Raw genomic sequence first — 20964 nt, forward strand, 5'->3', positions numbered from 1 at the left:
TGCTATAATAAGATACAATGAAGTGTTAATTGTATGCTAACAACAAAATATATACATTTAGATGTCAATGTGTAGCGCTCCATTGCGCGAGTTATCAAATCCTGGCGCTAGTGGGAGTATCTTTTATCTAACGGATGATGATGAATTTATCATAAAGACTGTGCAGCATAAAGAAGGGGAATTTTTACAAACTCTACTTCCAGGATATTATATGGTACGTTTCAAAAGAGAGTGAATTTTTTAAATTAGAATATAATATTATTTTTAACGCAAAAACTTTTTTAATAACCACAATGATGCTTCTTGTAGAATCTAAATCAGAATCCGAGAACACTATTGCCAAAGTTTTTTGGATTGTATTGCTATCGGTGTAATAGTAAGAATGTTAGATTAGTGGCTATGAATAATCTTTTACCTTCATTTGTAAAATTGCATCAGAAATATGATTTGAAAGGATCTACATACAAGAGAAAGGTTCGTAATATTATACGAATATATTTATGAATATTCTATTATATATAAAACTTTATATGATATGGTATAGTTATATGTATTAATTTGTAGGCATCAAAAACAGAACGTTCAAAGTCTTCACCGACGTATAAAGATCTAGATTTTATGGAGCACCATCCAGAAGGTATCTTTTTAGAGGCCGATACATATAGTGCGTTAGTAAAAACTATTCAACGGGATTGTCGTGTGTTGGAAAGTTTCAAAATTATGGATTATTCTTTACTTGTTGGAATCCATAATCTTGACCAGGCTGCAAAGGAAAAAGCTGTAAATATTACACAAGTTTCTCCATATCACATAAATATATTATGCAATAAATATTTATCTATATATATTATATTTATATTATAGCAAGAGCAAAGATTGTCGGCAAGCGCCGATGAAGAAGTTGGGGAAATGGGTGAAACAGATGGATTTATTCAAAGTGAGAGGGAAAAAGATAGAGAGGATAGAATAGGCGCTATCGCTTTAAATCGATCGCGTAGTATAAATCGTCAGAGATTAGTTGCTCATAGTACGGCAATGGAAAGTATTCAAGCTGAGAGCGAACCGATAGATGAAGAAGATGATGTACCGTAAATATCATATTTATACAATTTTATGGATATATCGAGATATGTTATTTTATGAGACTAATAAATTTTGTTTATGTTCCCAATAGCTCAGGCGGCATTCCTGCCAGAAACGCGCGTGGTGAACGTCTTTTATTATTCCTTGGTGTTATCGATATTTTGCAAAGCTACAGATTGAAAAAGAAATTAGAACATACGTGGAAATCGATGATACATGATGGGGTAAGTTATACATGTGCGTACATGCGTGCATATATGTGTGTGTATTAATATAAATTTCTCCCTTATAATCTAGTTTTCTCTCACAATTCAGCTTTCTTTTATTTGTCCAACATCTTACTGATATTGATATAGAAAGAATGTTCTTGCTTTCTCAGGATACTGTGTCGGTTCATCGACCAGGATTTTACGCGCAACGCTTTCAGGATTTCATGGCCAAGACAGTATTTAAGAAAATACCATCACGTAAGTACCATCCGAATCAACCTGTCCTAACAAGTTTGACTACAAGATTACACTCAGCAAAACTCACTAATATGTGAGCAAATTTACGCTTAATTACCTATTTACCGGTAGCCATTATCTTTTAATCGATCATGTTAACTTGTCGCGTTATATTATATATTATATACACACACAAGTTGTATAATTGATAAGCGATTTTGCTTATTGAAAGAAGGCAAAATTAATGGTATCAGTATTGTTCAAACGTATTGCAATGCTATCAAATTGTACCTTATTGACGCTTTTGAGACATATTTTAAATATTTAATGCAAGAAAAACGGGAGTAGAACAAGGATAGTTTATTATAAGTGAAGCTCAAAACTGGTACTTAGAATATATACGTAGTATGTTATCATTATATAAATAGTAAGGTACTTATATTGTTACTTAAGAAGAGAGCATATTTCAATTTTCATAGAGCAGTAAGCCGTAAGCTAGATACGCATTTATTTTTCCTCTCGTTACAATTCATTAAAAAATTCGTCCATTTAATTCATTTATGTAGTTATACAATTCTTTTAGCGCGTAACGAACTCGCGTTATTGTCGAAATAGCGGAAGAAAATCTAACAAAATATTAGACTTCCACGAATATTATAGTCGTAATTATTATCAGGGATAACACAAGCGATTCTGGTTTTAATAAACTCTTTATCTGATTATTTATATATTTTAAGAATGTTAAAAGCGCAGCTGTCAACGACTCCATTTTGGCTGTACAGATTTTATCACAGATTTAGCCGTCCAGAGAAATATTTTAATGATTATAACAGCGTTATAAAATATTTGAGTGACTGCAGAGAATGCGACAAATACTGTGCGGATATCCGAAAATTATCTAAACGCGTTTTTGCATCAATATCATGGTTATATTTAAATTTTATTGATCTGCCCAGTGCCTTGCGTAGATTAATGAAAAATATCGTGCAAATCAGAATTATTATAAAATAAGAGACTACACGCTTTATCTATTCAACGAATGCAATTTGTCAGTGGCATACACAATCCGATCCAGAAGAGAATTTTTCGGATACCTGCATTCGTTTAGAATCATGCTGTGAATAAGATATATTTTGGGTTTAACGAATGTCAATTGATCATTTTTGGGTTTTGTTTTGGTGTAACTAATTGCTAACACAATACACACGTATGTATATTTTGTTACACATATAATTTTTTTCCTTTTATTGATAACATTGATTTTTTTGCAAGTTTTACCTCATTGTGCATTTCATATTTTCCTTCGACGCACAATTTTATTTTCGGTATATTTATTAAAAGGAAACAAAAAAATTATCAATCACTGGTGTCCACAAGTATAGCTGAGTATTTTTTACATATATACTTATATATATAATATATATCGATATTGTTAATCGATTTTGTGACTTCCATTGGTATATTTTTTACTTACTTATATATTAGACTGCGAACCATGTTTGAAAAGATTGATCTTAAGAAGATTTTTATTAAGTGTGCATAAGCAAAAGCTGGCATTTAAAAATCCCTTTTTTGTCAATTGTTTCTTAATCTAGTCCATAACATAGTCCATAATATATTATGTGCGCACTTGTTAATGATACGAATAATCGCAATCTAATTTTTTATCTTTTTTTATTAATAATAATCATGTGCCAAAAACTTGTGAAGATTCCCTCTTTAATATACAAAAATAAATCTTAATGACAAGAAACTGTTTCATCAATACGCCAAAGCAATCATTGATCTTTTCGTTCATTAGAGCATTAGTAAAAAAGTAGTATAATAGAACGCACGAAATACGTTCGCGCAATTCAAATTAGCTTAGTGAACAATTTAAAAAATAAACAATTATCAAATTAATTGTTTAATCAATCAACGTTCAATAAAATCAAAAGAAAGATGTCAAACATATATAGTTCTCTCTATAAAGACTCTATTTAGAACTTTTTTAGAGATAGAGAGATAGGAGAGACGCTGATTGATTTTGTGCGATCTATATATTTATAGAAGAATCTCTGCGAAATATAATAATGTTGAACGCGTATATATTTTTGCAATAATAGCAAATATTAGGACCGCGTGGGTGTACAATTAATTCGAGAAAGAGAGTGCGAGAGTGTGAGAGCGAGAATAAACGGTAGAAGTAGATGATTTTTTTTTTTATTTTAATTATAGCGAAAATATTCAGCTATCGACTGAACGTGTGGGCACCATTGTACATATTTATATATTTTGCAATAAACATTTTCGCTATTTACAACTTCATTTCATTTATAAGCCCACCCGTACACAACTTATAACCTGTTACCGTACTACTACTGCTACTATACTACTATACTCTACTATTACTACTAATACTCATTATCATTATTATTATTATTGTTGCTATTATTACTAATACTACTACTCTCGTCCTATGTACTATCATCTCATTATTGACATTATTCCACTTACTATGACATACATTCCCTCGTAGTCGTTATTCATATTAAGTTTTTTGCATCATCAGCGCGTTACACTTTGTATATTGTCTTAATATTGTATCGTGCGATGTGTTTGTTGTTTGTGTTACGTACGTTTGCGTTTCGTTAATCACCTATCACTTATATTTTATCTCATGCGAATAGAAACAGATTACAATTGACAGCCCAAAAACGCTCTAGGAAGAGTTATGTGATTCTTTTTTTTGATTCTCTTATAATTTATCATGTTAAATGCAACGTTATTGCAGCATCAACTTGTGTCGCATAAATCTTTGAGTAGAATCCAATTAAAAATCTGCAGATAATAATTTGTGACAAAAGCTACATTCCCTGTTCTTACAGGAAAAGAAGGAAAAAGCTTAAAAAAAAAAATCGCTTTCCACATCAACTTGATACATTTGGAAACTACTTGTACCCTGACTTTCTTTAATGTTTCTATCTATTCTCGGCAGTCCTTAATAATTTTATCATTTATTCAATAATCCGGTATATATAATCATACATATATACGAGTTAGCTAAATGTTGATGTTTCTGTGTCCCGTGCACTTCTTTTCGTGTCAACCCCCAATGACCTGATCTGACCTGCTACTGATCGAAACTCGAAAATCGAATACCAAAAGTGGACCTGCCTGAGATTAAGGGGAATCACCGCAAATTCCGTAACCTCGTCACCAGCTATATAGGTAACTCTGTCTATGTGTGCGTCCGTCTGTCCATTTTTGTACAAATGTACGTTTGTTTTCATATAATCCTTCTGCCTGTATGCATCTTCTTCTGAATGATCGTTTTTTTTTTTCTTATTTTGCTCTGTGATTCTAGAAACAATTTATCTCTTAATTCATTTCGTGCATTCGCTGGATAAAATTAAAATATAAAATGTCTAAATTTTTTGAAAGAATTAAATATTTGGACTTTTATTGGACTTTAATTGAACTTTTTAAAATAATTTTTAAAATAATTTGCGTGAAAATAATGCGTGTGTGATAGTTCTTTGCATGCACAACTCAAAGAAGCTATTAAATATATGTATTAGATATATTTTTTTATTTGCTTAATTATAAGATTGAAACGAGTAGATTATATTTAGAAAAATTGATATCTACACATCTAAAATGTTTACTTATATATTACACAATTCAGACTATTTGAATATATCTTTTATACAATAAAGCTTTGAGCATAATTCTATGTTTGCTATGTTTGGTTTACTAATATGTTTGTGCGATTTCTTGAATATTTTTATTAAATAAAAAACGATTTTTTTAATGAATTTCAGCAATAGAATTATGCGAAAAAATCTTTCTATTTATGTGTGTATGTGTAAGTGTGTCTCTTTCTTGTTTCTATTTTTGTCGCTTCAACCGATGCCTGTGAGAATTGTACGTCTAATACGTGTACTTGAATTATTTCACTCTTCTCTATCACTTTATTGTTTTCTACTTTTTGCAACACACAGCAAGAAAATCTTTTATCTAAATCATTCTTTTTAATATCCAAGCGATGATATTCACTATCACGGAATGAACTCTCTCTTCACTATGCCTTCTACACATTTTCATATAGTATCTTGCAAAGAAATTAAAAGATTTATGTGTTCACACATCTATTTAGGATATTTTCACTGAGTTTCTCTCTATATATTTATCTACAACTCATCTACAATTCCGAAACTTCCCTGTCACATTCGATATCATGCAGCAATTAGTTTAGCCTAGGCATACCCTATATTTCACGGCACGGATGATAGATAAACGTTTATATAACAAAATATTTTTTTATTACATATATGCATATAAAATATATTTCTACAAACTCCAGCACAATTCTCTCATGTACGTACATACTTTTTTATGTGATTAACTTAGGCATGTGGATTAAGATGTAGTATAGGTGACAATTGTAAAAATAGCTCTCGCGTTCGAAAGCGGGGCTCATAGGTGTGCTTGATTATATCTTCACATATCTATCTATACGTACAATATATGTTAAACATTCTATATATTTGCGATTAGTATAATTAAAATATAAGAGCATTCATACATATATGATGGTTAGCGTTCGTTAACAGTAGAATAGTAATTGTAGCCCGAAGAAAGAATATTTATATATAATTATGGCAAGTAGTGCTGTAGCGAGACTTATGTTTTATTTAGAAAGAAAATTTAGATATATTATTTAGGAATATGATAGATGAAAAAGGCTATCGCGATGCAAATTGATTTCTTTAATTAGATTTAATGATTAGATAGAATTGGCTATAATGTTATTAAAGCTGATTTAAGATATGTATATTTAAAAGAGATTTTTTATATATTATTCTAATTATTTTTAGGGGACTTATATAAATAGTAAATTATTTTCTAGTGAAAAAGTTAAAAAAAGTATATAATATACACAATTATCATGTTAAAATAGAATAATTAGTAGAATGATTTACTAATAATTAGGTAAATTGAAACAATGAAACGAGGCTAATATATCCTTTGATCCTTGCTACGGTACTGATGTCAGCTTTTGTAGCATAATACGTTTGTGCTCTTTTAATAGGTATACTTAACACGTGCAAATTTTAAAGCAGTTTTCAAAAATAACTTGATGTTGAGTTTATCTGCAGTTTTGCAAAAAATTATGGCATCGCATATTTTATGTTACAGCCTTGAAGCATTCCCCGTCGAAGAGGAAAAGCATAAGCAGACCACTGAGGCCGCTGGAGGGTGATTTCGATTCGACCGGTGAGTTAGACGTTTCAATTCAAATCATTTTCCAATACTCTGTTATTCCAAAGTTCTTTACGCTTGTTTATGATATCACGCGAAAGAGAGATTTCGGTTTTCGGAACGACATTCATAACGGATCGCGAATGCGTTATTTTCGTGTCTCTAAATGTTCTCCTACAATATTCAATGACTCCAGAACGCCTAGAACAATATGAATCACGCGATAAGAAGATTAATTAAATTTTAAATATGTCTGATTCATCAAGAATACGGCGCAAAATACATTAGCAGCGCAATTTAAAATTTAAAAATCTGAATTCCGAAAATCGTACCGAAGGCCTTCGGTAAAAAAAATATTTCTTCACAATTCTATTATTGGCTTTGCGCTGAATTTCACTGTAGGCAGGCACAGCGATCAGTGCAATAAACTTAGTTGCGACATTTCCACGTTACCCGCTTCTAAAGCATTCACGACAGTACCGATATGCGAAGACGACGAGAATTCTAGGTGAAGTCCCGTCTAATCCTATTTACTCCCTCACACACATCCCTCGTTCTCTCGTTAAGTTGTCTTTCTACGGATGTCCCGTTATTCGAATACAAAACGTATGTATCTTATTTCTAATTCTCTAATTATTTATAGTAGATTTTAATCCGTAGCATAAAGATGCACGTTGTAATAAAAATATTTTCAACCTCACATTTTTCTATATTAATAGTCGAGGTTAAAAATTTAAATAATTTTACCATCAATAAGATATATGTACATTTCAACACTCAAATTACAATGAACGATGGTAAAATTAGTGTAAATATTAAATGCAGAATTTTATATATTGTACAGAAGCAATATATATATACAATCACAATTTTATATTTTATTAAAATTGAATATTTCACCTGGTAAAAAAATTATATTTCACCTAGCAAAATAATTTCACTAATTCACGAGATTTTGCACTTACATACCTCGTACTTTATCTATCCTCGTGTCCTTGTTAATTAATTCCTTCGTTAATGCAATCGTCCTAAGCAGCTTTATATCGTGAATGTCAGTCAAATGTTTAATTTCTCCCTGTTACACAAACGTCCTTTGCTCGAATCCTGGTTCTGCCTCGGGACTCCTTTGGTCAACGAGACGACAGAGAAACTGCGACCGCGAGATTTCGACAGGGTACGCTTTTATCGTGCTTCGCCCACGCTGCGAATGGAAAACGCTTGAGAGAACGCAGCGAACGCCGAATTTTATAATAAAACAGGGTTTGAATTATTATTATCGATGATATAATCATGATTTTGATGCTACAGATGCGCGAAAATAATTCCTATATTTATGCTGGAAAAATATTAATTTTTGCTCATCCGCAGCATCAATAATACTCTCTTTGATATTATAACGATTTCGAACCCTACGGTAAAGAGATTTCGTGACATTGAAGACGAGATCTCGTGCTTGAAACGCGCTTTTGGCATTGAATGGCTTTCGCGTTTGGACACCCTCGAAATCCGTGGTGAGTTTCTCTGTCCAATTAAGAGTCGGACACACGTGACAAGTACGGTAATGGTACATGGTGTTATATGGTGGTTTAGCGGTGGCGGCAACTGGAGGTTCGGCAATGCATGCTACGTCACCTACGAAAGCCGGTGAGTCTCATTTACCTTAATGTATAGTTGTTCATTTTCATGAACGCGAAACTATTATATTTCTCAAAATTATATCGCGAAAATGTACCCTATTATTTTTCGGAATAGACGCTTACAATAGGCGCGTTTTTTACTCAGAGAGTAAAAACAGGATATGATAAATTTTTAATCTTAAAGAGTCGTATAAGTTTTTTGTTGTATTATAATGAATCTGAACTATTTAAAGTCTTAATCAATTAAATAATTAAATGATTGTTTCTTGATCAGAAAGAGAGTTTCGTATTATGATATCAAATTTGTCAATCATGTATCATTTATCGCTTGTTAAAATCGCAAGTAAATAATTTATCGAATGAACTGTGCAACGTCAATTGCAAGAAAATTATAGAATAACGGTTTACATTATTATACATAATAATTATAGCAAAAATATACTTCATGTATTGCACTAGTCACATGCATACTCTTCGCTATTTAATTATGAACATACATACAGGGTGTCCCATTTTAAATAATACGCTCAAATATCTCCGAAACGGTGCATTAAATAAAAAAATGTTTCAAACAAAAGTTGTATGGCTTGCAGGGGGCCATCAGATGGTGGCAATGATTTGACCTTGGAGAATCATTTGAAAGTCACGTGAAGGTCACCGTCAATTTCTTAAACGGAATCTCGTATTTTTTATTGCATATTCTTGTAGCTTATCTCGAGAGCTTTTCAAAGCACTATAATAAAGTATTTTTTCATTGAATACTTTTTGAGTTATGAGGCTTGAAATAATTTCTTAATTTTACATAAACCATAAAATATCTAGTAAAATATTCATTTTTCGATTATCTTACCTTAATACTTTTATGTACAAAATAATGAGAGGAATCAATTGGTGTAAAGAAAAAACATAGTTGTTTTAAAAAAAAAATGTAATTGTTAATTGCAAATTACATATTTTTTCTTAAAAACAACTATGTTTTTTCTTTAGACCAATTGATTCCTCTCATTATTTTGTACATAAAAGTATTAAGGTAAGATAATCGAAAAATGAATATTTTACTAGATATTTTATGGTTTATGTAAAATTAAGAAATTATTTCAAGCCTCATAACTCGAAAAGTACTCAATGAAAAAATACTTTATTATAGTGCTTTGAAAAGCTCTCGAAATAAACTACAAGAATATGCAATAAAAAATAGGAGATTCCATTTAAGAAATTGACAGTGACCTTCACGTGACCTTCAAATGACTCTCCAAGGTCAAATCATTGCCACCATCTGATGGCCCCCTGCAAGCCATACAACTTTTGTTTGAAAAATTTTTTTATTTAACGCACCGTTTCGGAGATATTTGAGCATATTATTTAAAATGGGACACCCTATATATCTATATATTACAATAAATTGTAGTATGTATATTTATAAAAAAGCATTCCGATAATTCTCGTAAAGAACTCGGTCAGGAAAGAATGAACGTTGCACGGTTCTCCAGATCATTCGATTTCTCTCATCCGGCTTCTCTGTTTTTCTCTGTTTGCCTACCTCTCTCTCTATTCCCATCCCGCGCCATCACGACGCTGCACATCGCGACTCCCTCGACCGTTGAACTCCCCCGGACGGCCACGAACGACCTCGAACGACCCCGAGTAGCAGTTAGCCTGCCCGACTCTGCGATCAGCGCGACGAACGCGGCGGTCACGAGCGGCTCGGTACCGATCGCCACCTCGACCCCGGTTAATCCCGCCGCCGGGCCGTTGAGTCCGCCACCGTTGACCTTAGCCGCCGGTCAGGGCCCGCATCCGCACGAGCATCCGCCCGGGGCCGCCCCCACGGCCAAGGTCACGAGTTACCCGGCCGTGCTGAAGGGTAGGAGCGCGGCGAGTCCGCCGAATCCGAACCTGGTGCCGTCCGGCAAGGTCCCGCCGCCGGTGCCGCCGCGGGGTACGGGCCCCTCGAGGACCGGCAGGTCCTCCGAGGAGCACCGGACGGCCGGTGCCACCGCCTCGACGACGTCATCGGTGACTTCCAGCCGAGGTGATGAAGCAGCCATAATCACGAGATACCGCTTGCATGACAGTTCGTGCGACCTGCACCGCCCGCTCCCACCCGATCTTCCCTCTACTTCTTCCGCTACCACCGCTAAGACTGTGACCTCTACTATCACCGCTGCTACTTCTACTAAAACTATCGCGATCTCGAACGCGTTGCATGCCCGTACATCGACACTCGACACGTATCGCGTCACGCACCACGACAGTTTCGACCGAGAGACCGGAAGCGATGATCGGCCGATGGATTGGTGTATCCAGGGCTTGAATGAGGAATTCGTCAGCGTGGAGAAAGTCGAGGATGCTTACTTCATCAAGACCAGTCCGTATCCTTTCAGACCAGATAGAGGAATTTACCGATCCGATCGCTGGAAGGAATTCGGCGGAGCTGGAAATTGTAAAGTTCCCAGGAAAGATAAAGAGAGGAGAGATAGCATCAAGATGGATCATCTAGCGAAATTTACGTACTTTCTCTATCCAAGTTCTCGAGACGACCTGATGGATTACAAGATGTCGCGAAAAGACAAGAAGCACTCCGAGACATACTACGAGAGGATGAAGAGGAAGCAGAAGGACCTCGAGGCGTCTATCACGACTATCACGACGATGTCGTATCGTCGTAAGTCAATGGAAGATGTGAAAGCTACAGATGCATCATTTTATGCGAAGAATAAGTTTGTTGAAGAATCGGTTAAGCAAAAAATTTCAAGATTCGCTGAAAAGGATAGCATATTGCTGCAAAAGATCCGAGAGAAAGCTAAAAGAAAGAAACGACTCGCACCGAAACCGAAGCGACAAATCTCTGCAACTTTTAATGGAAGTTTTGACGAAGTTGAAAAAACAAAAGAAAAAAAAGAAGATAAAAGATTCTTTTCAAAAATCGATTTTCAGGCGAAGAAAAACGATAACTACCGGATTCAGGAAAAAAATGATACCAAAAATATTAAAAGCGAAAGGAGACAATCAGCAATCAAATGCGATAAATCTTTTGAGATGAAGAATTCTTCTACTAAAAATAGCAATTATTTTGGTGACAAGAATATCTCTAAAATTATAAACGACCAACAGGGGAATAAGAGAAGTGGATTTAAAGGAATCTTCCCGAAAGGCAATCGTATTCAAGATGAAGATGAAAAGAAGATAGTCCGCGAACGAATTAGTAACTTTGATCGACAAACTAATGAGAGATTAAGAAAATACGAAGACTCTTCAGAATTTGAATTTGATATTAAAAAAAATAATCTGAAAGATATGAATCGAGATAAATTGCTCAACATAACTAAGAGCGAAACACTTATATCTTCCAGTCTCGACATTAGAAATAGCAACGTCTTGAAGTCTTTCGTTTCTGAGAAGGTAAAAAGTTTCGAGAAAATCAAAGCGAGAGGCGAAACAAGAAACCCTGAGCAAGAAGAGCTATGCTTGTACAACTTAAACGAAGGAGGAGTCAACATTATTAGGCAAAAATTTACACCGTCGACTAACAAAACCCAATTAAATCAGGAAGAGGAAAAAATAGAGTTGAAAGCGAAAATATTAAATACTAAACACGAAAGATTTAAATCTCTTTCGAGTGGCAACGATCTGTCATTTAATTCGCAAGAATTTGGAATGATAAAACCGAATGTCTCTTTTTTACACACTTATCGAAAGACACGATCGTTTACATAAAAATGTATTTTCTAGCTGGTAATTTTAGATTATTACGAAAATTACTTGGCAATGTAAAAATAAGAAGAAGCCTACGCCTTAAAAAAGATATAATAACAGATGACTTAAAAGAGTTTCGATAATACCAAGTTGATAACGATTTCCGATCCGATAAACGATAAACAATCAGATTGTTTCGAATTTATAACTTTATAAGGAAGAATGGCAGCTTTATAAGAATTGCAACCTTATAAGGAAAAACAATAGCTTTCATCTTCCTCCATTGGACGCTCTCTCTTTTATCAGACATTTATATTTTTCCCTTACTATCACTGCCGCATGATAACGCAAGTATTATTATTTTCTGCATATCATCATCCGATTTCACATATTAGATTGATAACAATGTTTTAGTAATCATCAATGGATATCGAAGAAAATTATATCATGTTTATTATTAATTGTTCTTCATGTTATTTATATTGCTAGACATCGAGAGGAAAATAATCTGCGTTGACTAATAGACACTTTTCCTCGTCTCTTTTCCACGTCTGCGACATTTCAATGTCAGTCGATTTTAAGACATCGACGAGGTATCGTTTATACAGTTTAGATCATTCTCTGTTCATTGTGCAAAATTATCATTACGCAACAATCTATGATTGATTAACGTTCTTAGTAATTTTTAAAAATTAAAAATTGCATGTGTAGAATTTTTCATCAACAAGTAAATAAACGCAATGTATTATACACAAAATGAAATTTTGTTTACATTGTTATCATTCTTGTAATGATATATCTTTTTATTATTTTATCTTTTTTAATGGTTCATTCATTTAATTGCGTTTATTCACTTGTAATTGTATTATGTATATCGGCTCGAAAAATTTCGAAGGATTTAGTTTTTTATTTATAAAATGTATATTAATAATTCCTTGACTCTTTATCTCGATGTAATACATGTCTATATCAATGCGTGATGATGTATCATGTAAAACTCAATCTGTCCTACCTGTTCTAGATAAATAATTTGTTTGCTATTGCACTTGCATAGTATACACATATAGCTTGACACGTAGATAGAATATTATTTAATGAAAGTTTAAAATTATTTCTTCTAATTTTGAATAGATGTTTTATTTTTTTATTGCATCTCTACTATTAAAAATGTTTTACATTTTCAGCATTTTTAAGAATGCAATAATTTCATATAACTGTCGCATAGTTGTGCAATAAATAATTTTATCGTGCAATAAACAATTTTATCGTGATATAAATCGATTTATACAATTTGAAATAATAGCTTGCTAACTTGCTTGTTGTCTCTAAACAAGTGTTGAAAATGTAATTTTTTGCTCTAAATAATTTCCTTATTGCGTATAAAATTGCTTATAAACTTTGTATTAATTGTCTTTCTTCTTGTAAATATTTATAGTTGTTTTTATCCTAAGCTTCATCAACCGTATACATACGCGTAGATAGGCAAAAGGGTTAATTTCTCGCGTAGATTTTTAGAGCAGATATCATTACTATTTTAAACCGGACTGATTGAATCATTTTAAATCAATATGATTCAATGAATGATTCAATTTGTTCTGTTGATTCAATTTCTCTGCAAATGTATATTTAAAAAAATTGATAATTTTTATATTAATATATTAAATTAATAATTTTCTTATCATGATGATCAAATTGTTAACAGATATAAAAATTGATGCAACCTGATATGATGGTAAATACCTTATCATACAAAATATTTCTAAATTTTTCAATTTCTTTAACGAAAACATTAGTATCTCAAGAGGCCACGATAAAAAATATATTTTTTCCAAAACCGCTTCGAAGCAAACCGTATTTTTTTCCGCTAAACATGTATCTCAGTACTAGTGTATAAATATGATTCTGCACTAAACGAATTCTTTATCCCATCTATTCTTCGCCATTTCACCCTTGCTATTATTTTAGCGTTTGAAATGATAGTCGCGTGTCGATTAGGGCTAATTGTAGTGCGCTTTTTGTAGGTGGCACCCTTCCTTCCACCTGCTCCACCCCGCCCCCGCCCTTTGACGACGCGGTCCGCTCGAACGACCAAACTCTGGCTTCCGGTGGTCATCTTCAACAAGGCGGCGCTACTATTCTCGCGAGCAGCCTGAGTTCTGCTCATACCAAGCAAAATAAGGTTGTTCATCATGTTACGCTCACCAAGACGTATCACGACACTGTAAGGTGAGTACGATTTTTTTATAACACTAAATGTTGACAATTTTAATCTATCTTCATTTTCAATCAGTAACATGAAATCAAGAAAAAAATTACCTATTACTTTTTGTGTGTATGCTTATCTGGATTACAATAATTAGTCAAGAGAAATGATGCAGAATGCTAATTGCAATTTTCGAGAATAAATGTTACTGATTGATCAGATATATAATTGACAAAATACATATGTATCGTCTTTACACTTTGTCTTTAAGCTTTTTTTTTGATGTTAATGATATATTATTGATATTGATTATGAGATATACATATACATATATTTTACGCTTATCTTTGCACTTTGCACGCATCTAAACGAAGACTTTTTTTTGCTTTATCACGGCATCTTCAGGAAAAGGAAAATGTTAGTATTATTTGATTTTAATTTAATCACACACATGATTATACTCGTTCCTCGGTCACTAGGTATTAAATCTTGAACAAATCTATTCCAATAGCATATCGGACGTGCATTTGGAGAGCAGCGGAAGCGGTAGTGGCAGCGGCGGCAGGGAAACCAAGTCATCGTTGAGCGTCGAGAGCGGAGGCAGCAGTCGCGGGGGTGGCTGTCTCACGTGGACGCCACCGGCCGGAAGCGCCGAGGGCTCGACGCCCACGTGGACTGAGGGGACGCCATCCTTCACCGAGAGCTCCAGCAGCGGCGACATAGGTAAGTTGCTGTACGCGCTCAACATCTACTACGGCTCCTGAAGAGTACTGCCACGAGGACCACAGCTACATCTTCTTCTGCCGCTAGCTTCTTCCCCTCTTGTATCTACTCGAACGCTCTGACAAGAAAATTTGCGAGAACGAACGTGAGCGTCACGTTGATTCTCATGTTGAGTCTGCTTTTCGATTATAGGTTGTTGATGATTGTTGTAGATTTTTTATGTTGATTTTTTGCGAGAAGTATTCGATTCTTTCCCAGAATTTATATACGTATATTATGCCAATTCTGTAGATTTAAAGTTTTCTTTTTATAGAATTTCTTTATATTTGACTGATATCGATTATATGATACAATAATATTGATGATTATGTTGGTGATGGATTTCTTTGTATCTTATTAATATAACAATTATAACACAAAATATCAATATAGTACAACTATTAAGTATGAATATATTGAATATATTCAACGAATTGTCATGAAAGTTTTAATTCACAACATTAAACATTATTTTTTAATTATGCTATAAAATGTGTACAGCGTATATGTACATTACATTACCATTATTTTAACTTTACAAATTCATATGTCATAACATAAACAGTTATCACATTCCAGTGCCAAATTAGCGCAGGACTTTTTTCTAATGTCGAAGGAAAAATATTTTTTCATTGAAGTAATAGAATCTTTATTTAACGATGGAGTAAATAGAAAAAATATAAGATGCATTAATTAACACATATCAAAGATCAGAATAAATTGTTATATGAATTGAAACCAATTCTCTCAATTTATTCTGTATATTTTTATTGATTTTTAATACGATTTTTATTCATCGTTATATTTTATTTATTATACTATTTTTCAAAAGTGATGATTTTTTGAAATTATAGAGAGAGCGATATGATATATCTAATTATATCAAAATTATATATATACACATATACACACATATACACACATATAAAACATATGGAATGTGATAATCAAAAAGCGAAAACTTAGTAATTAATTATTATTTAAATATGGTAGATTTTGTATTTCGAGAAAAAATAATTTCCATCTCGTTTAATTCTACATGAATAATAATGTGGGCATTACTATTTATGACACGGAAGTGATTGCCATGAAAGCAATGACGTGCATTTTGCATAATTGCAATTCTTTGAGTCATTTCGAGTGCTCTACTTCTACTTATGTGTTAATTATGAGAAAATTAATTATATCGATAAAAGTGACATCGGTCAAGTAGAAAGAATGAAAACAACTCTATTCTGCAATAACTCAATATTATTTTGTCTAGTCCTATAAATAATGAATGCTTTTTATATAGCTAAGTCAAAGAAAGTCTTATTGAGATGCTTAAGATAATTTTACGACAAATGAAAGAAAGAGATAATAAAGGAGAAAATATGAAAAAAAGAAATACGAAACCACTCTCTCGTCACTCTTCATCAGATCCTGTCTACACACTGATTTTATTTTTCTATTTTTACCCATATATATATTTTTCGAGCTTCGATGATTGCTTGGGATCGCTGGGCTACGAGATAAGTTTCGATCTTTCTTTTATCTATATCTTTTTTCACTATATTGGTTCACTCAAGCAATTAATTCACATGCTTTTCTTTATACGTAACACGATTTATAGAATGCACGATGTTTTCAACATTTCGTGATTCGACCCGAAGATTGCGAAACCTCGAGAGAAAAGGGAGAGAGATACAGAAGCCCTAAAAATCAATTTTCATCAAACTATTTAAATAAGACATTTATACAGATGTTACGCGCATATGTTCTGATGTAATATTTCAAGCTGCTACAAAATATCTCGAGATTTCTCAATCTTGCAGTTGCGATTGCTTTCCCGCTTTTTTTTCGAGAATAAAACTATAATTTATAAATCACATTATCGCTCGAAATATTTTTATTTATGGGCTTTACAATTTTTCGTTATGGGCAATCTCTAAAAGGTCTAACATTATTTTTTGCACGATGACGATTAACGATAATTTTAGGTTGCCCGACGACGCCGATCAAAGGTAATCAGCGTCAGGATGACGGCGGAAGGATCGCTGCCACCGTAGAAGAAGCACTAGCGAGTCTCACGACCGAAATGGTGAGTCCTTATTTATTTTACCGACCGATCGGACACAGAATATACAGAGCAAGCAACAGAGAATCATGTTAATATTGTTACAAAAAAATTATATGCATATATTTTATACTTAAAATGCACATAAAATGAGCCATATAAAATTACAAAATCAACTCTTGAAATAAAAAGGTTTATTTTGTAATAATTACTATCTTTTTGTACCTTCATTTCAATAATTTCATTGATATAGCCGTCATTATTATATTAATTAAAGCATAACTTTTTATTTATAAATAAGTATCGTTTATTTAATTTATATTTTATCGCTATAAATAGTGAATGCTTTTTATAAGTATAATCGCACTAATATTATCATGACTTGATCTGTTGCCGCTGCTGTATATTTCCGCAAACAGACGATTTATACAAGATGGTAAGTTCGCTCTTGTCAGTGGCCGATTGATCGAATTATTTAAACGTATTCTTGTCGAGTGTGATCACAGGGATTATTATAACTGAAGATAGACGGTGACAAAAACCTAACGAGTGATAATCGCGCTGTCAGCGGCTTTAAACCCATTTAACGTTCCCTCGAATAATTGTCCTGGATTTTCCAGGAAATAGATTTTTCTCCCTATGAACTGACTAATCCTCGATCTGCATGGAGCGTTCCAAAAGAAGCCAAACATTGTTATAAAATTTAAATAGTAGCACATTTTTGGAAATGATGTAATTGTCGATATTCTCGAGACGTTCATCGCTGAAATGATTTGCGTGACGACGATATTCTCCATCATGCTGCGACACGCACTTTATTGAAAAGTAAACAAATGTTTTATCGCAAGGCACCGTCGACTGACGAAACACAAAAATATGCGTGCAAAGTATACACATCAGCATGATTTATGTTACACGAATCGTTTTTCGCTTCTCGAAGAAATAGTGTCAATTCAAAACGTGATATTAATCTGATATATTTTTAACAAACAAAAAAAATATAGAGATACTTACGAACTGCAAAGGAAGCAAAGTATAATTCTCATAATTGTCTACAATTAACTGGTAGCTAAAACAGTTTGAAAATACTCATTAATTCCGAGGGAAAGATAGATAGAGAGAGAAACAATTATGAGTTACTCTCTTGTCGAAAACAGACCTTTCTTAGCTCATGAAATTCATTCTGACAGAAACGAACAGCTGCTTTGGAACGCTTCGTGCGAGAGAGTCAGACTGTTTGAACGCTTTGTCTATTTTCCTGAATCAGGAGATACTGCAGCGCGAGTGAGAATGCACGACTCTCGTCCTTCTCCACTAATCTTCGTCACTTCGTGTGCAACGTGCTGTGGGTGATCCGCACCGTCGTAGCGACGAATCTTCTGAAGTGAAAGTGAGAAAGAGAGAATGTGCGAGTGAGTGGCTGCGAAGGAGACGTAGAATGGTTACAGACAGCAAAATATGCGGTTTAACCCTTGATTGGTCGCGTTAGAATAAGTTGCTCCGGTTGGTGTAATTTGCTTTTCAAGCTAATTTTATCAATGATATGTTTGCCATTATTGGTACTGGCACTTTGTGCAATCATCCTCGCAAGAGACTATGCTTTATTTGTTAAAATTCTTGTCTCTCTTCATTCCTTTATTACTCTTGTCTTTTATCATCATTATTATTGCTACTGGTTTCTCTTTTCCCATATTCGAGAAAATTTCTTTTCTACAGTTATTCCTACTTATATATACGCTTTTTATTTAATATCTTTATTAAGGTATTAAGGAATTGCTTTATAAATATCTCGAATTATTATATATGATAATTTGTACATTTAAACATTTAATAGCACGACTACTTGAGGGTTAAAACGGAAGATAGCACGAATAGCTTCATCGAGGATCGAGGCGAATATGCGATTTGTTCTGGATTACAAGCTCAAGAATTATTTGATTTTCATGCGTTCATATTTCGTTATAGACGTGCTTGTACTTAACGCAGTTTTCAATCATTAACGTGCATTTTCGATATAAAGATCGTTCGTCTCGGTCCGCGACTTCTATTATTAATCGGATATCGACATGTATATCTGTATACATAAACAGGGGCGATTATTTCACTCGAATGTGCTTCTCGTTATGATAAGGGAACACTTTCGATATCCTTATGGGCATCCTTAAATCTTCCTGGGTATAAAGAGAGAGTCAATATCATTGTGGTTACATATATTTATCAAGAACGTGATAATCGTCGGCCTACAGTACTCGATAACGCTTTCGACATTGCTGGAATCGACTTGGGAAGTGATTGGAATGCCATTTCAAGAATTTCATCAAGAAACGTCGCGTTTTCATAGACTTTCGATAAAGACTGAGAATAGCGTAATTTAAATTACTTTTATTATATCGGCGTATAAATCTTTAATTATTACATATTTATTTCATATTACTTTTTTGTCAAGGAAAATTAGCAATGCCAAAAGGATTAAATATTTCGTAAGGTTTTAAAGTTAGAAATTTATTTTGGAATATATGTAGGAAAGTAAGAAGACAAAAAAGCACCAAAAGGTCTATCTAGCTAGGACATAAGATAAAAGAACAAAATAAGTCGTGAAAATTATGTATCAAGAAGTAGAAAGTAAGCGATTTTAAGCAATTATACATTCCTAAGAAGAATTATGGAAAATGGCATTTTATTCACTTCGAGACGTTTTCACGTGTATCTATTATCCGCACATAATTCATGGGTCTTTTTCCTAATCGAGTCGTCGCCGTCGATGAATTGATATCGTAAGTTTCGCTACGTGAGAGAAGTCGATGCAATAAGCATTTGAATATTGAATATTAAATGGATGCACGACGAGAAATGGAGCGATTGTAAATAAATAAGATAAATGCTTGCGCATAGTGTTCGGCTAGCAGGAGGCCCGCGCGATTCCTTTTTATTGCGATATGTAGTTAGTGTTATGTACATGTGTCTATATGTGTCTCACACGTTCTGTCTATCTCTGTATGTATCTGTATACATACACATATGTACACACACGCAGAAAAATGTGTACCGTGTATACATATTATAAATACAACGTGCGTGTGTACCCGCAAAGGAACCGTCTCGGGTTATTCTTCCCGAATTCTGATGAGCTTTGGATGATACCGTTTATAAAATAGCCTGAAGAAACAAAAGAGAGAAGTATTTTTTATATCTCCGAATCTTGCTATGAATTTTTGATAAAAAAATAGAACCTTTTGTAATGAATTTGGTATATTCTAATCGTAGCAATTGCATGATCCTAATAGAAGAATTTAAAACATGTAACATTTTGTAAAACAACATAACGTTTCTCTCCGTTTTTTTCCTCAAAAGCATTTATTAATTTATTTCTGCATAATAATTTTAATTTTTTGATACGATAAAATATATATGTATTTTCTTTTTTCCTAAGCAAAACTTTTTCTAACGCATAGAAGATAAAAACTATTAATAGATTGAATGTACTGACAAGAATAAAGACGAAGCTATTGAAAATATTACTACTGGTAATAGCGAAAGTGTAAGATTATATATTATAGATGATGACACATATGATATATTCTGCTAAGGGAGAAGGAGAAATTCACAATATAGAGAAAATTTCCAATGTTCCAGAAGTGTAGAAGTCTAGTGAATTCGCGGGAAATTAAATCTGCAAATAAAACACAGACTTAGTTTAAATTTCTTCACGATATATATCCAACGCTCATCAGAATCAGGTTATGCATTCGGAAATATTGCCTTGCCGGTGCTGTATTATATATAATAATACGACGCGATGAGGACAATTGGCGAGGAAAGAAAGATAAATTTATAGTG

At 33.4% G+C, this 20964-nt stretch overlaps 1 protein-coding gene across 11 annotated transcripts in view; it reads left to right on the forward strand.

The window, feature by feature from the left end:
• Window positions 1–20964, forward strand: part of Pip5k59b (Phosphatidylinositol 4-phosphate 5-kinase 59B) — a 34409-nt gene that overhangs the window by 6929 nt on the left and 6516 nt on the right. For 4 of the 11 annotated variants that reach the window (XM_083082204.1, XM_083082199.1, XM_083082205.1 and 1 more), the window contains exons 5-17: window positions 62–214; window positions 310–474; window positions 565–780; window positions 865–1088; window positions 1175–1307; window positions 1463–1550; window positions 4677–4739; window positions 6711–6788; window positions 8364–8417; window positions 10059–10442; window positions 14128–14332; window positions 14821–15032; window positions 17051–17151. In XM_083082204.1, coding sequence (XP_082938330.1) covers window positions 62–214; window positions 310–474; window positions 565–780; window positions 865–1088; window positions 1175–1307; window positions 1463–1550; window positions 4677–4739; window positions 6711–6788; window positions 8364–8417; window positions 10059–10442; window positions 14128–14332; window positions 14821–15032; window positions 17051–17151 — 2076 coding nt within the window. Of the gene's footprint in view, window positions 1–61; window positions 215–309; window positions 475–564; window positions 781–864; window positions 1089–1174; window positions 1308–1462; window positions 1551–4676; window positions 4740–6710; window positions 6789–8363; window positions 8418–10058; window positions 10443–14127; window positions 14333–14820; window positions 15033–17050; window positions 17152–18394; window positions 20690–20964 lie in introns of those variants that run through there. The other 7 variants (XM_083082203.1, XM_083082200.1, XM_083082201.1 and 4 more) reach the window with 7 other exon arrangements.

Source organism: Camponotus vicinus, unplaced genomic scaffold, assembly GCF_025532165.1.
Source record: "Camponotus vicinus isolate PSW18456_S1 unplaced genomic scaffold, iyCamVici1.0 SCAF_11, whole genome shotgun sequence".
Lineage (NCBI taxonomy): Eukaryota > Metazoa > Arthropoda > Insecta > Hymenoptera > Formicidae > Camponotus > Camponotus vicinus.